The sequence below is a fragment of the Eurypyga helias genome, unplaced genomic scaffold (genome assembly GCF_000690775.1).
Source record: "Eurypyga helias isolate BGI_N326 unplaced genomic scaffold, ASM69077v1 scaffold7643, whole genome shotgun sequence".
Lineage (NCBI taxonomy): Eukaryota > Metazoa > Chordata > Aves > Eurypygiformes > Eurypygidae > Eurypyga > Eurypyga helias.
In genome coordinates this window covers 12671-36335 of record NW_010243036.1, presented here as the reverse complement: position 1 = coordinate 36335, position 23665 = coordinate 12671, and the positions used below count along the sequence as shown (strand labels likewise).

At 39.4% G+C, this 23665-nt stretch overlaps 1 protein-coding gene across 1 annotated transcript in view; it reads right to left on the bottom strand.

Annotated features, from left to right (window-relative positions):
- The window catches only part of TTC3 (tetratricopeptide repeat domain 3), a gene marked incomplete at its 3' end in the record, with an annotated part of 43331 nt that overhangs the window by 7344 nt on the left and 12322 nt on the right, over positions 1-23665 (bottom strand). Inside the window, exons 9-20 of the mRNA XM_010149259.1 lie at positions 23049-23111; positions 20059-20113; positions 19199-19361; positions 19036-19084; positions 17845-17962; positions 14401-14455; positions 9740-9800; positions 7292-7358; positions 5039-5176; positions 3840-3920; positions 2983-3095; positions 650-776 (exon numbers count right to left, since the gene is read on the bottom strand). Coding sequence (XP_010147561.1) covers positions 650-776; positions 2983-3095; positions 3840-3920; positions 5039-5176; positions 7292-7358; positions 9740-9800; positions 14401-14455; positions 17845-17962; positions 19036-19084; positions 19199-19361; positions 20059-20113; positions 23049-23111 — 1090 coding nt within the window. The remainder of the gene's footprint in view (positions 1-649; positions 777-2982; positions 3096-3839; positions 3921-5038; positions 5177-7291; positions 7359-9739; positions 9801-14400; positions 14456-17844; positions 17963-19035; positions 19085-19198; positions 19362-20058; positions 20114-23048; positions 23112-23665) is intronic.

Here is a 23665-nt window from a genome sequence, read left to right as displayed (position 1 = left end):
ATTTGTAGTGTCAGAACCACAAATTATATTTTTCAAGTCAAACGAGGAATTTTACCATACAGCTCCTACTGCACTGATCAAGAATGATATGGTCAAACTCTCCTATTTGGTTTTAAATATAGCACCACCGCTGCAATTTTCAACTTCACAGTTTTGCTAATTCAAGTTTTTAACTAGTTCTCTTTAAATATCAGGAAGAAGTTCTTCATGGAGAGGGTGGTGAGGCACTGGAACAGGTTGCCCAGAGAAGCTGTGGATGCTCCATCCCTGGAAGTGTTCAAGGCCAGGCTGGATGAGGCTTTGAGCAACCTGGTCTAGTGGAAGGTATCCCTGCCCATGGCAGGGGGGTTGGAACTAGATGACCTTTAAGGTCCCTTCCAACCCAAACTGTTCTGTGATTCTATGAACTAAGAAGTTAACACACCATGAAACACTTGGAGCAGATCAGAACCATATTATTACACAGAAATACCCAAGTGCAGAGCCTGATCCAGAGCCCCCACCCTTGTGCTGTAAATGAGATGCTTCCCAGGTGTTCAAATTTGGCATCACAAGAAGAGATGCTCTACAAAGACCAGGCCTTGCAGCTGACAACACTCTAGACAGTGAAACCTAAGACTTATTTTTTTTTTTTTCAAAAAAACCATACCTGTAAATTCTCTGTTCGTGTCTCTTCAATGACCTGAGATGTTGTGGGCCAAGTTAATACTCCAGGTACAATTCTGTGATTGACCATTGTTTGTGATTTCATGAACTGATCAAGCGCATCTGAAAATCTGAAGTTCGAAACAGGTACAACATGTTCTGATCACATACAAATAACTTGTGTGACCTGTAATACCTTCACATTCATTTTATGACCCAAGGAAAAACAAAAATGTTAATAGGAACGAAAGAGCATCTTGTTCATTATCTGTTTAAGGACCCTTCGGTATGAGAGCCTTGAGGTGTGAGTCAGTAAGCCAGCCGGGGCAAGGGGCCAAGCAGAGATAGGAGGCAGACCGAGCGTCTGCAGAGACACGACGAACGTGGGTGTGCTCGTCAACACAGACAGTGAGGACACACGTGTGTTCACGAGTGACCTTCAACCCTGTCAGCCAGGGAGGAGGCAGCACAGGACCCTAGCACCCGTACTGATATTTTACATAACTTCGGGTAGTGCTATACATGGGAGCTGCTCTGCCTGGAGCAGGCTGGGTGGCCAGCTGTGTTGTTGCGTGCGTGTGCATTTGTGTGCACAAACCCCTCTGGGACACACATGTTGCCGCACTATGGGTCAAAACTGCCAAGGGAAACAGCAGTCACATCTGTGAGACTGGGACACAGATACCTCCTGGGTCTCAGACTGCACCTAGGTATGCTGCAGCAGTGGGATGGAGGCAACTCCTCTCAGGATCCAACACACTCTGCCCAGGTACTTTCAGATATTCCACACGAGGAGGGTTTAATGTGTAATACCAAACTTATTTATCTGGCATTGTACTGGGTTTACATGGCCAGGTTGGGGTGGGTGGGGACCAGAGCTGCAAGGACAGCTTCTGTGAGGAGAGGCTGGGGCTGCCCCAGTTCCAGTTGGCTCCAGTGAACCCACCATAGGGTGCAGCTGAACCCCTTTGGCTGTGTGGTGCTTAGTTGCTAGCCAAGGTTAAGCCACAACACTCAGGGAAAGCATGGCTACAAAAGGACAAAACACACTGCATGGCAGTGAGGATCAAGGGTAAAGACGTGAGAAACAGCCCTCCAAGCACCAAGGTAAGGAGGCACTCCAGGTATGGAGCGGAAATCCCCCTGCAGCCCCTGGAGAGGACCCCGCAGGTATTCACACTGTGGCTGTGGAGGACCCCTGCCAGAACATGCCCCAAGGAACTGCAGCCTGTGGAGAGGCCCCATGCTGCAGAAGGGGAGGAGTGGGTGGAGGAAGGTGCAGTAGCGGAGATGTTACCAACTGACCACAACCCCCACTCGCCATCCCACTGGGTGCTTGGGGGAGGAGGAGGTAGAGGAGTCAGGAATGAGGGAGTGAAGTCGAGTCTGGGCTAAAGGCAGGGTAAGGAGAAGGTGATTTTACTTATTTTTTTTTTCTCCCCACCACCCAACTCTATTTAAACAAGCAATAAATTCAATTATTTTTTCTCAGGTTGAATCTAATTTGCCAGTGACTGTAGTCTGCAAGTGATCTTCCTGCCTCTATCTCAATCCCTGGGCTTTTGCATCTTATTTTCTCCCCCTCTCCCACTGAGGAGGGGTAGTGGGGGTACAGCTGGGTTAAGGTCTGGCAGCCAGCCAAGGTCACCCCACTACAGGCTTTGTGGGTGATTTCAGTGAAGTAGAGCAATACAGTGATACAGTGAAATCACAGCGCAAGCATAATACAGCGGCTGCAACGCACCGTCGAATCAACCCAAATGTGATGCCCATTACCAGTCTCCATATGCTTACCGCCAGGGCTCTGGGAAGAAACACCACCAGGAATACGTGGGTGGAAGCCAGCCTCAAGCCCTTTGCTCTTGTTTATTAGTTGTCCAGTTTCTGCACTCCGCGTTCGGCTGAGCCACGTACACACTCCTCCCCTCTCCCCACGCTGGCCTGGCTAGCTCAGGAGGACATTACTCTGTCTGTCTCAGGGAACCCGGTGACTCACTGGTGCAGCTGCCTTATCTAAAACCAAGGTTACCTTCCAGCCTCCCTGGTGTGGAGATAAGCTAAGCTTTCTTCACAATACGTTTTTCCCCTGAGATCATCGGGTTTGGCCCTTCTCCTGTGAGCTCTCCTCCACTGCAGGGGTGTGCTGGTCGGTCATATCCCCATGCCCTGGAATCTGCTCGACTCACAGGCTTCCACTGCATCCTTCGCAGTAACAAACTTTAAGTCCTAACAGATCAGTCTGATGTATGAATTTGGTGATTAACAAAGAATAACAAAGAAGTTTCTCAAATGAAAGTATTTTTTGCATCAAACAGCGAAGCTCTGGTTTAGACCAACCTGTTCTGTCGGAGGTATACTTTTCCAATTCCATAGTATGCCAAGCAACCAAATCTTTCCTCCTGGTACTGCTCGATTATTTTCTTAAACTGGTCTTCAGCCTTTGCCAATGCCTTCAAAGTAAAGTTAAGACAAAAATATGTAACACTTTGCCAGAAACTTTTCACTTTTCCTCTCCTTCTTTTGCTGCAGTAGAGTGGGTCAGAATGCCCTATTCTTATGAACAGTAAAGGGAATTAAGCAACTCTGTGATCACACACAAAGACCTCCCTTTTTTCCTAAATGCCTTTTTTTCTAAAAAAGGAAACTTATTCTGTAAACACAGGCTCCCTCTGAAATAATGAAATTAAATGATTGTAGCTCAGTGAGCTACAAACACCCAGACACTTTTAAGTTCATTCTAATACACTGAATACATTTAAACACTGGGGGGGTAGAGGGGGGGAAAGACACCACCCCCCTAAACCACAGACAACCCAGACTTCTGTTTTGGCGCTTTCCAGAGCCAAAAGCATTCTCTTTCTCTTGTGTTTGAGGCAGAATGGTTGTGTTAGAAAAACTAGTGAATTAGTGAACTAGTGTCGTAACATTATGACAAAGAGGAAGAGAAGTATTAATCAAGTACAATCAACTATGTAAAAATCTCATCTGAAAGCTTCAAAAGAAATTTTATTTGGTTGCTTAATTTATCCAAAACCATTAAAGACCTCATCCCAGGTATTAAACCATATGATTTTCTCAAATGTCAGAAAAGCTTTCCTTCCCCACTCATTTAATGTCTGTTAAGAGAAAAATGGATGACCCACTACCTGAAGCAGAATTTTGAATAAAAGCAATACAGTGGCTTAATGTCATACCTCAGGCTGTCCTATTCCAAGAAGAGCAGTGGCATGTCCATAGATGATTACAACATAATTAATAATATGCAGGTTCAGTTGCTGCAAATAGAGTCACATTATAGTAGTAGCACAGACAGAAACACTTTGTCAGTAACCAGAACATTAGTCTCTACTGTGAACTGAAGATATTAACTACAACAGACGTACAAAACTCTTTTACCATCCTTCTTATCATAGCCTCTATCCAGATTTATGCTACAATTAGCATAAATATTGAAGGTTAACTACACCTTTACTGCTGGTCATTTCAAAGCGGTTACAGATTTCAAAGTGATACATCCTGAAAAATATGCTTTACAAATGCTGTAACTACAGGCTTTACTACGTTAACTTCATGCAGTGCAGTGCGTCTTTGCTATATTTCATGTTCAGAATTGAGCAGGGTTTTTTTTTTTTAAATTTAAAAAAAACAAATCAAACAAACAAAACAAAAAAGAAGCCCACACACAAACCAAAAAACCCAATCACCACCCTTTCTGAACCTTTTTCTTCCTCATAAACTAGGTCACAATTCCAGATGGATCACTGCATTACTTGCTTGGAGAGACCTCTTGTCACCACTGCCACAGCCCTTATTAAAATGGGAGCTTGAAACACAGGGGCGCATGTGCACACACACCGTCAAGCGAAACTCAGTACTGCAGTACAATAATTGAAAGAAATCTAGAATGACAAATGGTTCAATGGCTGATTGGCTAGATAAACAGACACAAAATTCCACACTATTATTTCCCATCAGTGAGCTATCTGACCTGAAGAATATGAATTCTTTTCACCCTACATTATGATGAATAAAGGTTAAGCTGACAATGGGCATTAGTTTCTTATCAAATAAGATACTTAAGAAGAATAAGATATTCTTATCTTGTGATACTATACTGGTACGTAGTTTTTAGACTGCATCTAGAAATTGGCATGTATGCTGAACACTACAAAAATACATCCTATGCTACTAAGGACTTTTTTACCCTGTTCTCAATTTTTCTCATTTGTAAGCTCCTTGGCAGACCTATCAGTGAAACACCTGGCACTGCAGTCAACATCACAGGCAACAATTCAATAATAATGATTATTTTGGTAGAAGGAAGGAATGAAACACAGTATCGAAAGCACAAGCCTCAATTACCCTAATAGCTAAGTTGTTCTCCTCTGTTTACCTTTAATCCTGAAGGATTTAGAATGCTCAACAACTGTGCAAAGGCTTGTTCAGCACTGTGACACCGCTGGTCCATCAAGGCTGTATAACCGTAATGAACAAGGGATTTAACCTCTTCTGGCAACATGGTTAAATCCACCTAAAATATTTAGAAAAAGAGTAAGTCCAAAAGAAAACAGCTGTCTTTTTTTGTTAGTTTGGGGTTTTTTTAAAGCAAACAAGCAGTTTGCTCAAATACCTATCCAAAAGACAACGGTTAAAATTCAGTACTTCGTACAGTTTTATCACAGTTCCACTTTTAAAGCAGTGGATCAGGTACATTTTTATAAAACTGTTTTAAGTTCGACTTCTAGAAACTTCTGATTTTCCTGGACCTACTGCTACTAATCTCTCTAAAATCTAGTTTTTGTTCTAGAGTCTAGATCCTGTTCCCTCCAGAAAGTTTCAAGTTTAGTTCAAGGATCACTTTAATCCTTGTTACATATACTAAAAAAAATACCCCAAACCCCCCAGGCTTATGCTTTTTGTAACTTGTACACTCCCGTTTCGTGTACAAATGTTCTTGAAAAAGCTGAGAACTATTTCCTTCTGCCTACACTTTCTCTTCATCTAGGTTAATAGTTAATGCTAGGAGGTTTCAGAATGCATTGTTATTTGCTTTTCACTAGAGATATTTCCTGAAGTCTGCGGGGATTTCCAGCAGAGAGACTGTAAATCAAGACAAGCAGTGAAAGACTTAGGAACCCTCCATCTGTTGAAACACTAAAATAAAATCAGCTTTGGGAAGCAAATCCTTGTGCCAGCGTAGAAGTAATTTTGCTATTTATGAAGCTCCTTCAACACCTCCTCCTGCAATCGTAAGCAAAAACCAAACAGTAACAAGGAGGCCCACCTGTGTATTTTAGGCCACTACCTCATTCCAGTGTGAATTCATCTTCAGGATGAAGTAATCCTGCTTTACAAGGCTTTCATTAACTGCCCCCTTTCTCCCCGCTCCCGTATGTTAACATTTGAGACTGGGATTCTGAAAACAGGGTCGTGGGCAGGGAAAAACTGAAAGAATGGGAAGGCTTGGGAAGAATGGAACAGAACTTTTGAGTTGCCCAATTTTTTTTAACATCACCTTAATGGTGTACCTAAATGTATTCCTGTGAACTGAATTAGGCTTTTGACATACTATATTGAATGCATGTCCAGAATGTGTTTTCCTAAGCATCTCTGAATTTCGATCTTATTTTGTCTTGATCCTGTCAACTGACCAAAACACAGAAACATAAGATGACACCCATGATCTAATGACAGTTATAAACAAAAATGGCAGGGGCAATGGAAACTACAAGCAGATACAGAAAAAAAAAAAAGCAGAATTGAGTTAACTTAAAGATTAAGACTTCTTTTCAGACTTCTTTTCATTTCTTAGAACTACAGGTTATGCTGTCGAAGCATATAGTTACAGAATAGAAAAAAAAAAATCTTTCTTTAATGTTAGCCTACATGTTATACAGAGCTGATTAAGCCAACGAAAATTTATACTTTTGATACTAGTAATGCATTAGCCTTACCAAAAAAAAAAAAAAAAAGGTATTTTAAAGGAAATAAGGTAGAGCCTGCACCTTCTCCCAAATCCAGCTTTGTCTTAGGAGGTAATTAATCAGAACAGATATTTCTGGTATGTACTTCCCAAAATTAACAAAGAAGAAATGATTAATTATGTGTGTCCCAATGATTTAATTCAGCAACTTTGGAATACTCATCATCCATTGCTGGCAAGACCCGAGGAGAATTCTCAACGTATTAATTTTATGGAGTTTTAAACAGCTGTTCAACACAATGTTCTATGATTATTTCCAAATGTATGTATCAAACACAGGAAAACATATTTTGTCAGAACTTTGGGAAGGGTATTATAAACTCTTGAATGATTCCTGGCAATTTTTGTAGTTTTCCTTACAAATTAAGATACAAGGGAGCTACATCACTAACTCCTGGTTTTAGCTAACTTATTCTATGACTACACTGAGTTTCTTTACACTAATTTCCAGTGTTAGGTCTTACAGGAGGGGAAGGAGGAGAAGCAAAAACTTGACCACAAGACAGTATAAATCACTGTAATCACATCATCTTTGTCTCTTGGTAAAAGTAAGGCTAAGCATGAAACATTAAGATTTTGAACGAACTGAGATTTTGGACAGTGTTACTGAAAGGTGACAAGTCACTTATGCTTAAGGTCATACGTTTATGAACTCCCAGTTACCTGTTGCACAGTACAGAAGAGTTTATCTTGGATGGCTTTAGTTTCTATCTTCAGATCAAGGTGATCTCTGCAAATAACAGGACAATGGCATCATGAGTTTGTACAGGTACTTCATATATAATCTTGTTTTCAAGAAACAAATTTCTGCGCTTTTATCAGCCACATCACGTTTGCCTAAGTGCTAGAGATTATTATAGCACCTTTCACAACTGCAGTAACAAATACTGTAATGCTATCAAGGACTGTGAGGCTGTTTGTATAGTTCATATAATTCTGGGTCAGGAATCACCAGGGCTTCAGGAGAGTAGCACTCTTCTCCATCATTTTGTTTTATCTTCTTCACCTTATTCTCAGCTGAGTTGATCTTATGAAAGGGTGAGACAGGTGACTACAGAACTTCCCTATACTAAAGGCAGCAGTAAAATGTGCTTAGGCCTCTTTCCCGTTCTCTGCTCTCCCTACCTATTAACATCCTTTATCCTAGCACAACCCCTGCTTAAAATCAAACAAATGCAGCAGCTCCGCATGGTGGAGGCAGAGCTGAGAAGAGAGGAATCAAGTTGTTCTTCCCGGCTCTTCCCTTCCAGTACTGCAGCAGAAACACGCCATGCACAACTAGAGAATGGAGAAAGCATCATGAAGAGGCAAAGCACTGTATGATACTCTAAACTAAATCCTCGGTGTTAAGATTGGTACTCAATCCTTAATGCTACTACACCACCTTTTGCTAATATACATTGAGTTATACAGTCCCACATGCGAAGGCATCAAAAGCTCATCATCGGAGATAATACTTTACAGTGCCAGAGGATGCCCTGGATTTTTGGAAGCCAAGCAACCTGTTAATTACAGAAATGGTGATAAGATTGTAACTGACCATGCATTTCACTTGTTGAGAAACAGACCGATAAAACCCACGCTAATAAGCTTCTGCGTGAGAGAATCAGGTTTGTAGATGGCCCAGTTACTTTAAAGAGGATTTGTTCCCACAGTGAATTCCAGTGTTTTCCCCCCACACACCACCCTTAAAGTGAAAGCAGAAAGAAATCAGTGGCAGTGAATCAGTTAAATAACATAAATTACCTGTCCTGTGACAAAATTTCAATTATCCTAGCTACAGTGGTATTCTAAGAGAATTATGGATGAACAAAAGGACTGTACTGTAATAAATACAGATTAAAAAATGGTAGGTTTTGTGGTCACACTCAGATTAGGCCTGGGGATAATGAGGTTCAGCTCCCAGGTTTCCTCAAGGCTTCGATTCTTCTACATGAGAAATCTGCCTTTGAAAATTACCACTTACTGGAAACTTACCTGTTTCCGTGTAAACAGCTTATTTTGCTGTACCCCTCAGCTGGTTTTAATCATCCTAAAGACAACCGAAAACCCCTAACTGAAGTGGCAGACAAGCAAGAAAGTATACTCTGAGATTAATTTGTCTGACGACGCAGCTCAGGTTAAAACGCTGAAAACCTCCATTTCCGTGTGGCCTTACTACTTGTAAGTCACCTTTTGCATCAGTCACCTTACAAATAAGTCAGCAGTAACAGTTTTTTACTCCTTAACCATCTAATAGATGAGGAAATACATCGGCATATGGAATCACCTATATGGGCAGAAATTTTCCCAAACCTGCTAGGAGGACATTGGCCCCTGTATGACATTTCTTCAGTTGAACTTTGGTTTAAATGTTTTAACTGATGGAAGCATAAATTTTGCCCATGAAATCTACAGTGCTTTTTATCTCAACTGATTTAATTTTGGCCCCAAACGATTAAACATACTCATTTACATTCAGCATGTTGTATGGGGAGTATTCATGGACTAAAAATTAGACATCTATATACTTTAAGTGAACTTTCAAGTCTACAGACAACTGAAGGAGTCAAAGTTTTTTCCTAGCATTCAGTTCTGAGACTGACATACAGTGCTCTCCTCGCAGCCAAACCTCTTCTTCATAGTAAACATAAGAAGTGTCAGAGAAGCTTTAAAAATTATTTAGTACAAAGAGTAGAGCTAGTGCAAAGGAGTCCTTGAAAGTAAGACAGAGTTTGAGTTACGTTGTGGTTTAAGTTTGAATGTAACAAGTGGAACAAGATTCCTATTATCTTTTGCTGAAAAGGTCATTCTTTGTTATGGCTACAGTTCTGGGCCACAGTTTTTAAACAGTGGTTATTAAAATTATGCCTTCATCTACTAAAATTCAACTGAGCTTTGGAAAATATTTTGTTTTCATGTAATACCTCAGGCTATTTGTCAAAAGTGAAATTTTGTGATCTTTAATCAGCTATCTTAACATGAACTATATCCTGAAGAGTATGTAAAGAATGTAAACAAAGCAATGAGCAAAGAGCAAGCAGCAAGTCAAAATTGCATTAACTCCTTTTTAAGTGCTACAGAAAAGAACTCAAAATAGTAATAAATTTAAAAATAAATAAAATTTCCTACCTCGTCTTTTTAGAGTCACCGGGTTTGGTTTCTGGCCTCCCTTTGTTTTGGTGACTTTGGCCTGTAATGAGAAAAAGTATTTCAAACAAAGTGACTATCACCTAAAACTAAGGAAAAAAAAAAAAAAAGTGCTTGGAACTCGCATTTTGCTTTGTAAATAACAGATCTTAAACATATACAATATCGAAAATCAACGTAATTGAGAAATTTTTCAAATAGGCACCTCAGTGTTACAGCATGAATTTGAAGTTGGTTTTGTTAATGTTATAGGATTTTATTAATCCTATAAATGGGAAAAATATACTTGAAATAAACAGAACCTTAAAATTCTGTAAGATACAATCTGACTCTAAAATATTGTACCAACTATTAAAGTGGATTGCAAGTTAATGAAATCAGTATGCTATACAAAACCCACAACTGATATTATTCACTATTAGTTGATAACTAGAATTTTTAAAGGGAATAATAGATCACTGTGGATGTTCAAATTAACTACAGAAATTTTACAAAGTATGCTACTTCAAAAATACATTGCTAAAGGAGTGAAGTTCAACGCTTGTTAATCTTAGAAATGTAAACATATGAGTTGGACCAAGATAGATGTCCCTGATTACAAAATAAAAATGTTTGATGATGTGGAAATACTAGATCACAAAGACAAGACAAGATCTACAACATGATACCGACTCATTTCTAACTCTGAAATGTCAGAGACATGACACAAAACTTTACTAACAGATTTTATAACTTCAGAGATTAACACCGTTGTTGATTAGTTACGTGGCGCTACAAGGTGAGTAAACAATTCATGAAGAAAACATGGTTTAATACTTCATTGTAATTGGTCAAAACCAGGAAGCCATGCCATTAACTGCAAAATAACCACTCAACCGTTTCTGTGGAGTTAAAACATAACATAAGGCACCTGAATGTGCACATGCATACTTGTGGTTAAGTCACGAAGTTTTTATTTTTCAAGAATTTTAAGTTAGAATTTTAAAGGAGTTAATGACTCAACAGTGACAAAATCCACTTACAGCAGAGCTGCCTTCCAGAAACTGGACTATTAGACAAGCAAGGCAAAAAATTCTATTTTTGCCCTGGTAAGGAACCAACAAGCAACTGACAGATTCAGGTGCAGAACTGCTGAGCAGCATGACATGTTGCAGGTCTTCCTTATTACAGATGGTTAAGTTGAAGGGGTGCAGAGTGGCAGATTTTTTTTGCTAGTTAAACCTAATGGATTTCACAAGGCATACAGGAACACCACCTTCTGCTTCAACGACCTGTTCCAAGAGGGGGCAGTTCCAACTATAATCTTTCAGAAGTAGTTTCGGAGACAGCTGTAATTTCCTGGTACTGGACACAATCACACAGACAACATGCAGTCCAGCACCTGTATTCCAGCTATTCAAGCACTGGAATCCAAATATAAGGTACAGCTACCTAAGCAATCCAATATTGCTTGATTTATTATTACACTTATGCTTAACTATCCTAAGATCAAATTCGGAAAAAAAGTTATTAATGTTTTAATATATAAAGTTTCAGTAGCTATCAGTGCTTAAAAATGTTTATTTCATGATACTCACAGAAGTATTTTACATGATTAGGCACAAAATACTTAAAGACCCCCACTGTGGAAAAATACGCATCTACCCACTCGAGCCAGTCAGATGTCTTGTACTCATTTCTCCATTTAAAACATAAATATATGCACTTCATGCCTTGTGCCACAAGTAGTTATTCAATAAAAACTACTTAATGACATAAAATCTAAAGGAATCAGAACAAAAATCAAGCATCATGAAGAATGAACCTGTTCAGAATTGGTTCATGAACCATTTCTTCCAAGTGTCACACAGGAGTCTAAATAGGCATCTGTGGAATCTTCATACGCATTAAAAACTCCAAAGCTACACTAATAATTATCAAAAATTCCTCATCAGAGAAGCGTTTAAATGATGGAAAACAACCTTTTTGAAAGCCAGACAACACTTCAAGCATATCGTAATTTAATGATTTAGAGAGATACTACCTTTTCCTCATTGCAGAGGTTCCTTTCCCTTAAGGAACCAATCCATCATTCAAAACAAAATCTTAATGAAGACAAAAGAACACAAGCCTTCCCTCTCACCATCAAAAGAAATAATTAATCAGTGCTATTTTTCCACTGAATGATCGAATTCTAAAGGCCATTCAACAAAAATATCAGAAAAATTTCCTACAAAAACTACTACTCCCACACACCACCCAACTTAAGATACTACCTTCAGATTTTCAAAACTTACTTTTATTTTTTTTCTGCTGAATTATAGTTAAAATACTTAAGGTGATATATTAATTCAACAACAAGCATGATTCACTTACCCCGCAAACATTTTAAAATATTAGTAGAAGTACTATCACTTTTGCTAGACATTCCCATTAAGAGCAAACAAAGACATTTAACAGAAATGTACACATGCTCAAAAAAATAGCACATGCAGACAAAAAATGAAATTAAAGAGGACAGTAACTTTAAGATAAGATACAGTGGCATAAAGTTCCTTTACATTAAGTTTCCTGCAAGTCTTTAAGCCTTTAACTGAACAAAGGCTATAAGAAAAAGAAAGCTATTCTTCCCCACCCACAGTAAACTTGTATCAGCTAGTCATTCAGAGCTTAACTCCTCCTTTCAAATCACAGCCAAATCAAATATTTTGTTCTACATCGGTAGTGACATAATGAGGGGGAGAGGAGGAAGAACAGGAAAAAAACCCATGAAATCACAATGCATTTTTTTGTAATTACTACATTCAATGCAACATTTCATAGTCCTGTGATCTCTTTATCCTAGAAGAATTTTTAGTTCTCTTCCAACATTCAGCCTTTCACTATCCCTCTTTCCTCCACAACCTCTCTAAAACTCCGTTATCCTCCGATTCCCTGCCCCTTCACCAATATCAGCAGCGCAGACAGACCACAGACACCCTGCCCTTGACCAGTATCGGCAGCGCAGACAGACTGCCAACACCCTGCCCAACACGGGCGGCAGGACGCTGCCTGCATTACCCATGTCAAGTACAACGCTCTCAAATCCCACTACAGCTGGTGGAGCCACGGGGCAGCGCAACTCTCCCCCGCTTTCAGAAGGCATTCGCACAGGCTGGTCTTGCTGCCAGGTGACCTGGACACCAAGCATCCCTGCAGTCTGCTGGAGCCAGGGCATCACTCGTCAACCTGTGCTTGCTACCGGCGATGGGGTGTGTCAACGCGTGGGCACGTAGTTGCTGAACGTTACTCTTTGGACCACATCGTCCCACTCACAAAAATGCCTGGAATCACTTAGTTGTCACTTGCTTCAAACTCACTCAAAATTCCCTATGGCCTCCATGCATTTCTTCTTTCGCCCCTTCACATCATCCTCATATAGTCCCTTGAAATGGATTCATCTTCCAGACCTCGACTTCCTCTTTCTAAAACCTTTCCCTGACTTACGCTTTCTGCAGTAAGTTCCTATAACACTTTACAGTTTGGGTTTTTATTATCCTACCACTTAACATCTTTTCAAAACATTTGTTTTGACTCTGTCTTCACAACCTTTCCCATATTTCCCATCTCCCAATAGATCCTTTAATCATTCAAGATGCTCGCATATGCCCGAAGTCCACAAGCTAACATCACTTCCGCTACTGCTCATTTCAAAATAGTATTTTGTAATATATCTTCACTGGCTTCCTAAAAATGAAATTTTGAAGTGCTCTGCTCTCTGGCACCCATTCAGCTAAGCATTTAAGTATGCAACGCCCAAAGAACAGTACAGCTTGGCACCAAGGATTCCAGGTGTTGCATGGCCAGGACTAGAAGGACTAGAATGACACACTGCTTTGGAGGTCACAGCTTCAGAAAAGAGGGTGAGCATGCAGCTGGGCCGGATCCAGCAGCAGCATTCCACACAAACATTACAAATAAGAACAATTTGTGAGTATCAGGGCAATATCTTAGGCTTTCTTGGTTACAGCACATTTAACAGGCAATTAATAAACTAAGCAAGACAGAAAAGTAACTCTGGCACTGTCAGAATTCTCCCTATAGAAGGGTTGTGTGGGCTTTTTCTTTTTTTTTAATTAATTAAAAAACCCCAACCATGAACAATAAATCACACTAGCTGCCAAGGTGACTCAGGTCATATACCTATAAGAGGTATAACGCTCAAAGTTGGTAGCTAAAGATCCACTCTGACAAGTGTTCTGTGGCCTCCTTCCTCTCTAACTGCAGGATTATTTTCTGAAGGATCTACATGGCGCTTTTAGTAATCGCAAATGCATTATGAATATTGAAACTACCCCCACACTTCTCAAATCTAGGTACTTTTTGATCCTGTACCTGCCTCAGAGAAAGCATTTCTAGCTTGTGACTCAGCACTCTACTCTTTAGTTCCAGTTTCAATTCTGAATTCATCCACGTAAAGTCAATTCAAACTACTAAAGCACAAAGAAAGACAGAAATACAGAATAGAAGAAGTATCTAAGTAACTGCATGCTAACAGGAAAAGAAGTGAAACATGATAGCTTACTGTTGGGAAAACAACACTAGACAGACTTCTGCTTATGAATAAACAGCAACAGCAAAGGAAGAACCAACTTAGACTGGATAAATAGCAAAAAAGAACTCACTTTGTGGAAACTCCAGAGACCAATCTTTGATTTCTGTTCTTTGGATGTCAGTCACCTAGTGACAAATATGTTAGTTTTACAAAGATAACAAAAAACAAATAGATACTACTCACTAAATTTAAAGAAAAAACTAAACCACTAGAATTTAAGCAAAAGAAAACACAGTGATAACAGTATGTTATGTCCCCAAGAGATAAAGAAAAATAATTTCATTAATCAAAGTGTATCTGTCCACTTACACTTCCCCCCCAAATTCCTATCAACTTATATTATCAACTAGTCTGACAAGTACTAGACTTATTTCAGTTATATTCATCCTCAATGAAGATACATTTGCACAGACCTACATTACGAAGATTTTCACCTAAGATAAAAAGCAGATGAAAGCTTTCATAAAAGACAGCTAAAATCTTCCGAGTGCCGCTTCAGTGCTCTGTAGAACTTGTTGAAAAAGAAAGCAATCCAAGTTTCACTTCCTCCCCTTTGCCCTTGGCACACAGGTTTCATTTTCCCCGCCAACGAGTCATCTTTTTTGATGCCCCACCCCCCTGTGAAAGCTGAAAGCCTTTTTTCACATGTGCATGGTTAAACTGTTTTGAACTTGCCAGCAGTCACATTATTTATTCTTATTTTCTGTATTATACCGCATCTTTATAAGACACTTTACAGGCCAAACTATAACAGAAATTATTCATTAGGTTACAATAATGAAGGTAAAGATGATCAGAAAGAGGTACAAATGTTTCTTTTAAATTAATAATTAGTGTGGAAGAACTGCCTGTAAACAAACTGGAGGTTGACTATTAAATTTTTAATTCCATGTTGTCACAGCAGGACTGTCACAGTCTGTGTATGTCTAGCAAACCAAACCACTCCAGAAAATTCATGCACAGGAATGGTTTACAGGCTCCCCGTCATACTGGACATGAGATAGCCACTAAGACAGCAACAGCTGGGAAATTCCACTGACATCCACTAGTGAAGCCCACCTAAACAAGGTACCCACCAACAAAATTCCCCAGCTTCCAATTTTCTACTGTCACAGTCTGTGTATGTCTAGCAAACCAAACCACTCCAGAAAATTCATGCACAGGAATGGTTTACAGGCTCCCCGTCATACTGGACATGAGATAGCCACTAAGACAGCAACAGCTGGGAAATTCCACTGACATCCACTAGTGAAGCCCACCTAAACAAGGTACCCACCAACAAAATTCCCCAGCTTCCGATTTTCTGTGTGTGTGTTTTGTTTGGTTTGGTTTTTTTTTTTTTAAGAAATACAAAAGTATGTTTTGGCTGGGATAAAGTTAATTTTCCTCACAGCAGCTCATACGGTGCCATGTTTTGGATGTTCTCGTTACAGCTGAGCAGTGTTTGCACAAAGTCAAGGCTTTTCTGCCTCTGACCCCACCCCACCAGCGAGTAGCTGGGGGTGCACGAGAATTTGGGAGGGGACACAGCTGGGACAGCTGACCCCAATGACATCATGCTCAGCATATAGAGCTGGGGGAAGAAGAAAAAAAGGGGAGGAAAGTTCTGAGTTATGCCATCTGTCTTCCCAAGTAACCATTATGCACAATGCTGTCCTGGAAATGGTTAAACATCTGCCTGGAAGCAATGAATGAATTCTTTATTTTGGTTTGCTTCTGTGCACAGGTTTTGCTTTACCTATTAAACTACCTTTATCTCAGTCCATGAGTTTTCTCACTTTTATGATTTTCTCCTCACCCTGCTGAGGGGAGTAAGCAAGCAGCTGCTGGGGCTGAGCTGCCTACCAAGGTACTTCTCAACAGTTAAATAACCTTCTAAAAGGCAGAATTAGAGGCTTTTGTTGATGAATTTCTTTGGTCATCCTTAACTAGCACGTATCCTTAATTATTTTTCAGGAACAACAAAAAAAAAAAAATCAACCATGAACAGAGAGAACAAAGTTTACTCTATTAGCTTCTGTGATGGATGCACTCGATGCTTTGACCAAATCAGTGGTAGCTTGGTTCAGGCTTCAAAGGAGGTGAAAGCCTAGGCCATGACCAGGCCGTGAACTTCTCTAGTTCCAACCTGTTCTCTGAAAACCCACACGGGGACAGGGTGACACGGTAAGCTTTGATGTATATGAGCTCAGAAACTGGAACAACAATCATGCAATTAGCACACAAATAGCAGACCGTTCTTCCAAAACTAATTTGGTCAAGGAACAGAGGAAGTTGTGGGTACAAGGAGTCTCATGCTTACCTTTTCCATTGCATGTAATTTGACTATGAGCCAATGACAGTATTCCACAAATATGGCAGCCTAGGTGAGCTTTTTTTGAGCTCTCCCTCCTGAATAGCTAGCAGCATGGTGCTGATCTCCCCTCGAGTTCAGACACCTCTCAAGGCTACTCCTTGAGGTTGAGAGACCCCTTACTAACCACAAATCTTTGGTAACTGACCGATATCACACATAACCTTGTAACATAGAGCATTAAGATCTTGTATTGGTATCTTTAAATCATTAGTGTATCCTCTGTGCAGTAGAGTAATAGATTGAATCTTGCCATCAGATTTTGTTAGGCCTCACTTACACAACACCTTACTTCAATAACACCCCTTCTGCTGCTACCTTAAGCAGTTCTTTAAGCTGTCTAGATTTTTCCCACGACAGCTCCACTTACTCTTTTGAGCCTTCCTCACCAAAAAAGTTGTTCAAAGTAATCTAGTAGAATATTTGTGCTTTTAAGCTGTTTTCTAAACCGAAAGACTCAATCCTCAGAATTAAAGAGCTACTAAGATAACACAAGTCCATCTTGTACTTTAGCACTATACTCACTTGTTTTAAACACACAATCCAAACAGATGTTTGAAAACCTCAAACCCCTAGCTTTAAATACCATCCAGTTAAGCATACTATTTTAACCAATGTTTTTCCCAAAAGAAATCCGTTTACAGAGCATGAAAATACAGTCTGTAGCCATGCAAATCCTTTAGCATCACAACATCAGTGCAAAACAACGGCCCAGTAGAGCAAAAGCCCTGTATATGAATTACCTTCGGCTAAAGCTTCTTCCACTGAACTCCGTTACACCAGTAATCATTAACCGAGTCCTCTCCTAAAGCCAAAGGGAAGCCCACATCTGAATGCAGATTGACAGGCAGGACTAGATGGCCTAAATCAGACCTGACCGCAGTCTCACTTTCAATAATCCAGAAGAGACTCCTCTCCTCCTCATGACATAGAGCCACCACATTCTCATTAAGCAACCACCACCCACCTCCTTTCAGATCCAAACTGCTGAACACAGATTTAGTAGTTAAATATTACAGGAAAAGTACACTTGGCTGAGAAAGTACACAATTATTAAAACAGTCACTGCAAAATTTTAGCCACACCATGAAATAACACATTCCAGGATGATGAAAGTCACCACAGTGTTAGTTTCGTAATTCCAGCTGTAGCATAACTTACCCTGGTATCATGGTTTTGGTGACAATGATGATCTTCAGGATCAGACTGTTTTCTCTTTCTGTCTTTTTCTGTTTGTTCTTGAGAGTGTATTAAATGAGATTCTGACGAACTGCAGTCCCTGATATGGAGAAAGAGAGAACCCTAGTTCTACCAATCGTGATGTCTTTTCTCCATATTTAAGACACGTACCATACATGTACCATGGAAAAACCCAAAGACGAATACAAGAAGTCTGCCCCTCACTGAAGTGTGACAGCATAAGCGTATTTAAAGGATTTGATCAAACAGCTGTTTTTTGTACTTTCAAATTGCACAGTCCAAGGCTAAGCAAAAACACAACAACAAAAAAAGCAGTTTTCTATAAAAGGGACAGGAACTCAATTATTGCACTTTAAAAAAAATAATGGTAATAATTTTATAAAAAACCCAATCTTGCCCAAGGCCACATTTTATTTGTGCAATATAGAAGAGAAACAAATTTAAGTTCTTCAGAGTTTTCATGTTTACAGAGAGCTGTTGTGAGTAGTTTACTTACTGTACTGGTTTTGAATGACAGTTAGCACATCACTACAAGCAGATCAATACAACTCTAAGATCTTTCAGAAAAATGTTCAATACAAAATTTATGGCATCTATTGTAACTTAGCTGAATCTGTGAATGTGGAATCTCTGACACACTCTGGACAAGGCAAAAAGCACAGAATAGACGTGACAAAAACAAGTTCCTGGAAATTAGGATACACATTCATTTTTACCACTGCCAAAATGCATTGCTAACATTCAGCTCCTCAAATCAACTGCATCTCCTAGCAAACTTTATATAGCAAAGTTAACACAAAAAAGTGGGTGTGATTGCATCACAGATTTCAAATTTCCTCAACAGTGAAGTACTTCAAGTTGGGAGGAAAAATAAGCCATGAAAATGTAATTGTTTCCTGTTGTTTCCAGCATGGGTAAAATTAATGCTGAATGACACTGCTTGGAAGTAGAACACATCTCAAGACAGCTCCTTCAGTTCCTAGAAGTCCTCTTTACTCCTACACTGCACTCTGGTTGCAGTTCTGATAAGTTTAAATTTTGTTATCTATCAGTAAATAAAAATGGATGGAATAAACAATATCTATGTTTTATGTTACTTAAATCTTATACTAAACATTGCTAATTTAAAAAACAAGCAAACTTGATGCTTACTTTTTCTCAAGAAGTGACTTCTTTGGTTTCTGTTTATGTTGTTTAATACCTGTAGAAAATTATATAGGAAGGGGAGGGTGGAAAAAGAAGTAATTAGCTCATTTTAAAGAAAAGTTACAAATGAATTTAGTTCAAGGTAGATCTTGAAATCAGAAAAGCTTACCATGGATTTTTTCTAATGTTTTCTTTAACTTCTCATTTTGTTGAATAAGATCCTTAAGTCCATCAAGAATATTCTTGCATAGTTGCTGAGCTCTCTCATTAGCTTCCAAAGCCAGTTCGTGTTCCCCTAGCAATGACAGCGCCTTACAGAAATGGTAGTGGCCCTACATGGACATAAGTTCGCATTTCAAGCACTCATTCACATAAATAAGGAAACAATTTCTACCCAAAACACATGCAGTAGACAATACAACGTAAAACTTTACATACTCAAAAAAGTTATCTACTCCATCTGTTTCAGGTCAAAGGATGAATAATCAAAGTTTTCAACTACTCAGCACACTGAAATCAAAACATAATCCAGTGGGAGTAGCATTTAGCCTCTGTCTTTGACAAGAACAAATTTGCTTTTTCCCCCTAAGCTTAACTACTACTTTGCAATTTTGTAACTATCCCTTATTTACTCCTCTTTAGGCCAAGAATATTGGGAAATACATGTTGGTCATTAATCGGGATTTGTTACTGAAAGAACTACCTATACTCTTTTTAAAGCACTGTGATAACACAGCTATGCACATCAATGTAATAAACTTTTCCTTCCATCTTTAACACTTGCAGAACACCATGTAACAACACTTACAAGCATGTAAAAATAATTATTTTATATTAAAAAAAAAATGACCAAACTATGTACTTGACTGACTGAAGCAGAATTCTTAGTCTACAAGGTATTTTTTTCAATCTACTGTCATCAGTGCTAAAGGCAGATGAGAACACGTCACATCTTCCTGAGTCACACCTGTAATTAAGACTTTGGATTCTTACGTTGGAAGACAATTTTGAAAAGTATATAAAACTAACCTTTGGCCAATTAGGCTTCAAAATAGTGGCTCTTTTTCCATCAGCAAGGGCTCTCCTTAGAGAAGGGAGGGAAAAAGAAGAGGTATTTATTATTTACACTTCAGAAAAATCTACAGATCAGATGTACATGACACAAAAATACAGAGTGAGTATAAGAAGAGTTCATTCACCTGTGTAAAGGCATGGTCAGATAACACTTCTTAGCTGAAACTTACCTGGGTAAAATGTGACAGTCTCAACTATCTCACCCATCAGATATTTATCCCCTTCCCCTACCTACTAGATTTTCCAGCATTACTATGTATGTACTTACCCCTTAACTGGGTTCTAGCAAAATGTTCCTTTAAAAAGCAAAGCCTTAATAAGAGACCCTGAATAACAAACCTAATATTTTGACAGAAATCATATTAGAGAATAGTTACATAATCATAGCTAGAGATTTGAGGGTACAGGTATTAACTGCTGAGCACTGAAAGGCAGTAACCTCCAAAATTCCCAGCAACTGAAGCCTGACGAGCATGCCCAACTCTCACTTCTTACCTACATGATATCATGCAATAACCAGAAATGTAATTTTGGTCAGGTCAGAAGAGAAGCAGGCTAACACTACAGCTACATGAGAGAACACAGAGCAGCGGTGACGGCCTCTGCTGAAACCAACACTGCCCAAAGGGGGCAGTTTCAGAGTTTTTATACCTGTGGGATATACCACTCGTTCTTCACTCAACTACAGCTGTGTGTCAGATAAGCAGGATGTAGCAAATTACAACAACGACCAGCCAGCTACGGATTACTTCAAATGGAGCAGCTTACAAGTAACTCACTCCTTCGACAGGTGGGTCATGCTGACTCAGTAAGGCCTTCAGAAAATGTCCGCAGCGACACCTAACTAGAGAGGCCTGCAAAGGCCTATGAGGCACTATTTTACCTCCACAAACAAAGGGGGGGGGGGGGGGCAAATCTTGTTTCCCATAAAAGTGTTCATAAATTGACTATTCACTACCACTGTACTTTGTGACCATTACAGCAGGAAAGCTTGTACACAGCAATCAGGAGGAGAATGAGATGCTCTGTGGTAACAGAAGCTGGATACTAAATAAAAGCCTGAAAGAGACAGTAATTTCAGACAAGGAGTATGCTTTACAGCACAAAATTCTTCAGAGATATCAGGAAGAATTAATTCAATGAAATTAAAGAAAGTTAGAACAAAAAAAAAAAAACAACTTCCAAATTAGAGAAACTCCGATAGTAACGGCAGAATTTAGAGATGTGGCAACACATTAAAAAAAATAGCAATAAAAAAGCCTATCACAGAACTAGTGATTAGAATGGGAGAAACTGCACCATATTCATATTGCAAACGAAGCAAACACAAGGAAAAAATGCTTGAGTAATACATAGATAGTGGAGTACAGAATCTCAAGATACTAAGATGTTATAAAAGCAGTTTGAAAGATTATAAAAACTGAAGCACTTGATTCGTTCTCTAGTACGGGCTTTGTTTTCACCCACCCAGTCCTTCCTCCAGTGCCACCTTTCGACAGCCTGGTGCAGTGCCAGGAAAGTTGCCCCTGCGCACCCTCAAAACGTCAGGACACAAGGCCAAGCTGCCCTGAAAGGCCCTGTCCTGCATGGAAGCCTGGGAGGGAACGTGACCACTGCTTCTCACAGGCTCTGAAAACAGACGCCTTGGATAAAGCCACCAACCTCCAGTAGATGATCTGGAGAGCACTATATAACTGTGTAGTCCCATAATACAGTACTGCCACTGCCATTTGCAGGCCACAAGCTCTGTAATGAGTTTGCAAAGCCTCAGGGCTGAGGCTTCTCACTCATGCAGGCAGCTTGACCTGCCTGCAGCTTTCTTTTACTCAGTTTAACTGTGACAGCAGTTTCTCTAACTGGCCAGGTTTCCATGGCTAATTTGTTCTACTTTTGTTTATCTTGGTGTGGTACAACCATAGATTTAGATGGAATAACTGCCTGTTACTGCTATTTGCACAGAATGTGTTATTTAGGACTCCAAAATGATGATGTCATCTAAAGAGATACAAGCCTGATGTGACAGTAGAAGTGGATACACAGGATGCAACATAAATGAGTTCAGGTATGAGATGACAAAAGATGGGGCGCAAGCTTAGCACTCGAGACCCCATGGCTATAAACAATTCACCAACAGTCAAAGACATGTCAACTCTGGACAAAAATAGATTTTGAGAGTAACAAAGAGAAATAACCATAAAAAGTACCAGGTATAGTAAACGCAGATCTAACAGTGTGCTGCAGACAAACAAAGACAGAGCAAAGGTGTACTAGCACGTTAGCAAACACAAAAACTGATCCAAAGCGGATCCCAGAGTGAGGAAGAAGAAACCATCAGTGTGAACATCACTTTCCTCCCAGAGAAGGGCCCCGCATGCTGACAGCTCTCTAACCCCACTGCTACGGCAATGAAACTGCCAACTTCAGTTCCCAGAAGAAGTGGAGGGGTGAGCGTAACACCAGGAAAACAGGCAGTAACTAAGAATCACGTGGGTACCAATTTCAATTAAACTGCTATTGCTTTTTATTTAAACAATTAGTTCTGGACTAATAACAATATTACCCTTAAGGCTTCAATTATACCAACAGTAAAAGCTTGGGTCGGCTTTACATAAAAGGTATATATCCACCTTGCTCATAAACAATAAGGTTTAATAACCCCCATACCTACACTGATCTCTTCTTCAAAAGGTGTAATAAAAATCACAGTACTCACTTTTTTTTTTCCCCTGTTGTATAACCCCCCCAACACACCAATTTTAAATGGTATTACATACTGCCAGCAGATACAGCTAATATTATTTGTTTTTCTTAATATCAGTTTTGTGAGGTAGTAACATCACAATTACTTTATACTTGTTTTTAAAATACTATTTTCCTAAGCATACTGCCAATTTTTAACTGCAAGAGATGACAACATTTTAGATTATAAACAAGGGGTTACTTACTTGTACTGCCTTGTGAGAATAAAACAAAGAGCTCTGTTTCCATACAGAAGATGATTTGCAGGACTTAAATAAAAAAAATAAATAGAAGTTAGCAATGTGTATTACTTTTGAAAACCTTAAGAAAAAACCCTAAGTTTTCACAAAAATTGTCTGCAAGCACACTAGCACATACAATTATATACAAGCTTCCTTGAATAGTTCCATTAGTCTCAGTTAAGTCACCGAGAATATTAATTATGTAATAATTTCTAAGATTTGGGCCCACTAATGCAACTTCCTACCAATACAAATTTCTCTCAGCCTACTTAAACAAATAAAAAAAAACCCCAACCCAGACAGACAGATTTAAACTCCTTCCCCAACTCAGTAAGCTCTGACCAACATATCAAAGCACGCCTCAAATGGTACAAAAGCAAGGCATGAAGCATGGAAAAGCTAGCCCGACTGTCACATACATCTCATTTGATTTTGTTTGGAAATTCCTAACTTTGAAGGCTTCAGTAAATCAAACATCTCATGAGCACTTCTGGGTCTATAACTATTTCATAACCCTCTGCCTGACTGGGCAGACTACGCAGCAGTTCTAAAGAGCTAACACATTGCTCCCAGCGTACCCA